This window comes from Cariama cristata, unplaced genomic scaffold (assembly GCF_000690535.1).
Source record: "Cariama cristata isolate BGI_N322 unplaced genomic scaffold, ASM69053v1 Scaffold17853, whole genome shotgun sequence".
Lineage (NCBI taxonomy): Eukaryota > Metazoa > Chordata > Aves > Cariamiformes > Cariamidae > Cariama > Cariama cristata.
The window spans coordinates 1-5,027 of NW_009606829.1; the positions used below are offsets into that span (position 1 = coordinate 1).

The 5,027-nt window shown below is 38.1% G+C and overlaps 1 protein-coding gene across 1 annotated transcript; it reads left to right on the top strand.

Moving 5' to 3' along the window:
- Positions 1-1,958: 1,958 nt before the first annotated feature.
- LOC104155003 (chromosome unknown open reading frame, human C4orf33) lies at positions 1,959-4,691 on the top strand. Its single transcript, XM_009696512.1, has 4 exons — positions 1,959-2,156; positions 4,070-4,130; positions 4,321-4,372; positions 4,478-4,691. Exons 1-4 carry the CDS (start codon positions 1,970-1,972, stop codon positions 4,679-4,681), a joined length of 504 nt encoding a protein of 167 aa, XP_009694814.1. The 5' UTR covers positions 1,959-1,969; the 3' UTR covers positions 4,682-4,691.
- Positions 4,692-5,027: the final 336 nt, after the last annotated feature.

The following is a 5,027-nucleotide window of genomic DNA, read 5'->3' on the forward strand; positions in this document are numbered from 1 at the left end:
ATACTTCTGTTTCAGCCAAACCAGGACAGCATCTCTTTACAGTATACTAACAACAGGCTGAGGTGTAGTGTTAAAAGGTAATGAAAGGCCTCCTCTTGCTGTTTTAATTTACTTTTACACTGTTGCTACGTGTTGCTGGTTTTATTGTAATTGAAAAGCATGCTAGTAACCAGCTTACCCAAGCCTATGCAACATAATGAACTTAAAACTTGCACCAAGGGCCATTAATTTGGAAAATCTTAGATCTGGTGTCCTGTAAATTGAGCAACCATAGCGCTTAGGTGGACACCTAATGAAAGCTGGTGAATGTTTTGCAATTTTCCTTATTACTTTATGGTTCTTTTTAAAATTACATGTTCTTCCATTCAAGAGTAATATTGGTATACGACAATGGGCTCAATGGTGTATCGTCCCTCCTCCTGCTTTGTATGCTGACTATTTTCTTCTGACTTGTGTCATCTTGCTTCCAGAAACTTGCCATATGAGTTGGAGTGCACATTAATGATGGTAGAGTCTTTCATAGTTTCCCAGGTCTCTTATATGAGGCACATCTGATGCTTGTCTAGCATATCATGCAGTTAAAATGCTGACATAATAACGTAATTAGTTTGCAGTTTACTTAAATACAATCTTGTTCAAAAGTGATAGTCCACTATTTGACTTTGATTTTTACTGGACTTCTTAAACTAAGATGTCTAATTACTAAATCTCTTGCTTCAAATTTTCTCTAATCTGGCACACTTCTTTCGTCGCATCATCATCTCCTTGATTGTAAGTATATCTACTTACCTAACGTCGTTCTAGTTATTTTACCAACTTGAACTCAAAAGAGAGGAAGTCTGTTGCTTTTCATGGTGAACATCAGCGGAGGGAAACTGGTTAGTGTGACTGTAGCAGGGGGTATGAGACACAGTTAATGTGTAGTCATAAGAGGAAGGCTGTGGCCTATAGGGAAGTGTGATGCATGTGGTTACATTCTGTCTCATGTACTACACCTGTTGATAAAACCTTCAGAATGTGGGAAGGTATGCTTACCTTTGTGTGAGTCCCAAGAAAATGGGTGTCTGGGTAGAGGTGAAATACCAGTTTAGTGTTCCCCGCTGAAGGAAATGCGGTTACAACTTAGCTACTGAGCTGGCACCTCACTGGTCACAGGACTTAACAGCGTGTCCATAATTCTCAGTCAGGCTATGTACTGCCAGTTCCCTCCTTGTATGGCTAGGAGATATGTAAGGAAACAAATCGAGGATCACTTTTGTGGAGATGGGAAGGAACTCATGACAGTGGGGAGGGGAGAGGTAAGGGGCCATAAGCTTGTTGGAAACTGGGCCTCACTGGTTCTTTTGCTTATTAAATAGACTAAGGCTATTCTTAAGGTTTGTACAGTTATTTCTAAGTAACGGCAGCTGTTGGAGTGCAGTGTTCTCTGTTCTTGCTGCTCTGCAAAGTGTTTAACAAGATATGCTTGCAGTTTTCCTTGAAAACCTTTAGTTTGGCTGGTTTGCTATGACCGCCAAAGAAAACTTTAGTTAATTTTTTCATTTTGTTGCATCTCAGATTTTCAAAAAGGTTTTTCCTCAATCTGTTTTTCTCATGTTATCAAATCATCTAAGAGCATGTAGTGGAGACTTTGTTTTGTTTATCTGTTCTCTTGATAAGTATTTATGATGGTTTTGGAGGGTGTTTATTTAGGTACATAGTTGCCTTAAGCTTGGTAAGACTTCAGAGTGATTTGTAACCATGCAGGTATAAAAACCTATGAAAAGCATTCATGTAACTGTTTATTTAGTTGCTTTATGAAACTAAACAATTTCAGTTCTTCTGTTGTCTGAAAACATGATTTGATGATTGGCTTTGTACAAAAGTGTATTTTTTTTTTTTCCCCTGGCGAAGCAAACAGTGCAGTTGGTGCTGAAATGGAATCTGCGATCTTCTTTGACAGAACCTTCCGTTCTCGTTTATGTAGTACATGAAGATGGAATTTGCAATTAAACACACATGGGATGGTTTACCTGTGAGCCATGAGCCGGTAACAATTGGGCTGAAGTCGGACAATGCAGGACTGCTAATGGAAGTTAATGCTCCCTTCTTTAATGACCCTCCAGCACCACTTGGAGAGCCAGGGAAACCTTTTAGTAGGCTGTGGGACTATGAGGGTAAGTATAACTGTTCTGCTGCAGGTATATCTGACTTGTGTAGGCACTGTTCCTCTGTAGTTAATAGGTCTAGTCTTTATTTAAGAGTTTGTGGTGGTTATTTTTTCAAACTGATCTAACAGTTGTGAGTGCATAACATCTAATTCAACTCGGTTTCTTTGGTCACAGTACTGCTTTTAAAGTTCAGATCTGAAATGTAAAGTGAAAATTTTCCTTTCTGTTACATCCTGAGCAGTCTGGGAAAGAATACTGGGCAAGAATTTAGTTGTAATCACTGCATTACCCTTAAACAGCTTCTTACGTAACTATAAGCCTCGTGCTATATTCAACTGAAAACTACCCCAAGCTGTATCAAGAGTGATGCTCTTTTCCTAGGTGGTGAATTGATTTTCATCACTAGCACTGCTGACTGTAAGGTGCGTGGTTGTTTTACAATAGTGCAACAATACAAATGACTGGGGAAAAAAAGCAGATATGTCACTCGGCCATAAAGAATTGGACTCCGATGAGCTGGATTGATTTCAAGAATGATAAAGTTGACTCTTCCTGATCCTGTCAATAGTACGGGCACTCAAACTTAGTTTCTGGGTTACTGATATAACTTGTGGAATAACAGAAGATTGACGTACTTGAATATCAAAATAATTCTGTGGCGTATATATAATAATGCATTTGTAGTAGGTAAATAGAAGTGAAATCCTACTTTTGCTTTAAGAAGTAGAGAGCAATAGCTAAAATATATGTCTATTTTAATCACTTTTCCAAAGTCTATTTGAGGAATAGGAAGGTATGAAACAAAGAAGTAGCAGCTCATAAAACGAGATTCAAAACTGTACGAAAATGAAATGGGGAATATCCTTACAGCAATGCTGTTTTCTTTTTCTTTTCCTGTCAATGCGATCACTTTTACCTGTTGCTTTGAGTAATGCAAGAATTTAATGTTTCCAGCAGTTCTCTACTTCCTGATTATTGAACTATTCTGATTAAACCTCTACTAAAACAGTATTAGCATGTCTTTGATGTTGTTATACTATGTATAACTTATGGAAAGGCTTATGTAAAAATAAAACAAAGTTATCAATCATATCTAATCATAATTCTAACTAAAGCTTTGTAATAATGTCATTGCTGTGAGAAACATCATTGTAGTCCTACTTTGTGTTCCTGAAAGGTGATTCAACAGTCACACATGGCTTTCAGGTACACCTGGAACAGTAATCAGTAATCCCCTGTCCAAAGTATCAACCATCTACAGGGGGAAAACCATTTAAGAGCTAAATGCTTTTGTATTGTTTCTGAGATTTAGCAATCTTAGTTATGGAGTGTGTGCTCTGCTGTGAGTGTATGTTCCTCTTTTCTTTTCTTTTTTTTTTTTAATCTCTTCCCCCCCTGCCCCCCGCCCCCAGATCTCTGGTGCTCTGAATCCTCAGGCTACCAGCAAACACAAGATTTCTGCACTGAAGTGTTCTACCTGGAGTGCCTGCTGTGAGTATGATTGACTAGGGTCACTCTATCTTGGTCAGCTTTGTTCACAGCAAGCATACTAGGTGAAATAGTGGTATGCTGATGCTTTTCTTACTCCGTGGACAGCTAACGTTATTAGTAGACTTGCCTTATTTTTCTGCATCAAGATGAATGTTGCCAAAGCTGGAATTGGTAAAGCAAATAAAATTAGTACAGTGTTTTATAAAGCTCTTTATGATGATGAGTGTTAAAAATAAAAGCTCTTGATGTTACGATTATGGCACAGCATTTCAAATAGTTAGGAAGCTGCCAGTAGTGTGTACACACCTAGTCAAGCTCTGGCATGGCATAGGCCAAAAATAATGAAAACAGAATTGTTTTAGTGGGATATGAAGGTCTCGGGATTTTACAGAATAGTTAATATAAATGCTGGGGTTTTTTTTTTTCAGTTGTAGAAGCATTTTTCCTGAGTGACAGAACTGAACAGTATTTAGAAGTTGAACTTTGTCCGTAAGTACAGCAGTCTGAAAAAATCACAAATGTTAATTTGCATTTCCAATTCTAATGCTTGTAAGATACATGTATGAGGAAGACTAAGTACAGAAATTGTTCCAATATGGGGAACGTACGTATTTGTGGCAGAACAGTACACTAGTAACTTGGCATCATTAAGGAAATTGTGCTCTGATTTTTTTGACAGCCATGGACAACACTTGGTGCTGCTGCTTTCTGGCAAAAGAAGAGTATGGAAAGTAAGTGGTCAAGCACATTCATAATGTACAGAAAAACTAATTGTTTTTAGGTACCTGTTGCCTGGTTGGAAGATAACTTTACTTTTTTTTCCCCTCTTTCAACAGGAAGAACTTCCTTTAGAGTTTGAGGTGACCAGAATGAAAACCAAATGGGAGGGTAAAGTTCATCTTCCTTGGAATTATTTTCCACCATGCACTAACAAGTTCAATGCATTTGCAATTCATGGCTCAGGAGAAGAAAGAAAATATGAAGCACTTCATCCTGTGCCTCAACATGAACTACAGGAAGGACAGAAACCGGATTTGTAAGCATAAAATTAGGTCTTCCGCAATATAGTTGCTCTATTCTTGAAATACTTAGAGTATAGAAAGCTAATCTGGTTTTCAGAGTGAGTGCCACTAGTATTTTAATGATACTGCTTAGCCCCAGATTCATTGGCACTGTACTTTATACGAAGCACTGTGGCAGATACCTGTAATTGGTGCTTGATTTGTATGTTATCCCCTAGGTGCACAGACAGTGATACGTTCAACACCATTGGCATCTGTTTTATCACCTTTCTCAGCAAAAGTGTAGATAGGTTGTTCTACTTTTTCCTTGCCTTCAGCACCTCCTGAAATGCCGTTTAGTGTTAATTTCAACAGATACATTTCC

Excerpts from the sequence above, each read along its gene's own strand:
- LOC104155003 (XM_009696512.1), top strand. The coding sequence starts at position 1,970 with ATGAAGATGGAATTTGCAATTAAACACACATGGGATGGTTTACCTGTG. Across the intron at positions 2,157-4,069 it reads TAGGCTGTGGGACTATGAGG|TTGTAGAAGCATTTTTCCTG; the intron begins GTAAGTATAACT and ends TTTTTTTTTCAG. Across the intron at positions 4,131-4,320 it reads TTAGAAGTTGAACTTTGTCC|CCATGGACAACACTTGGTGC; the intron begins GTAAGTACAGCA and ends TTTTTTTGACAG.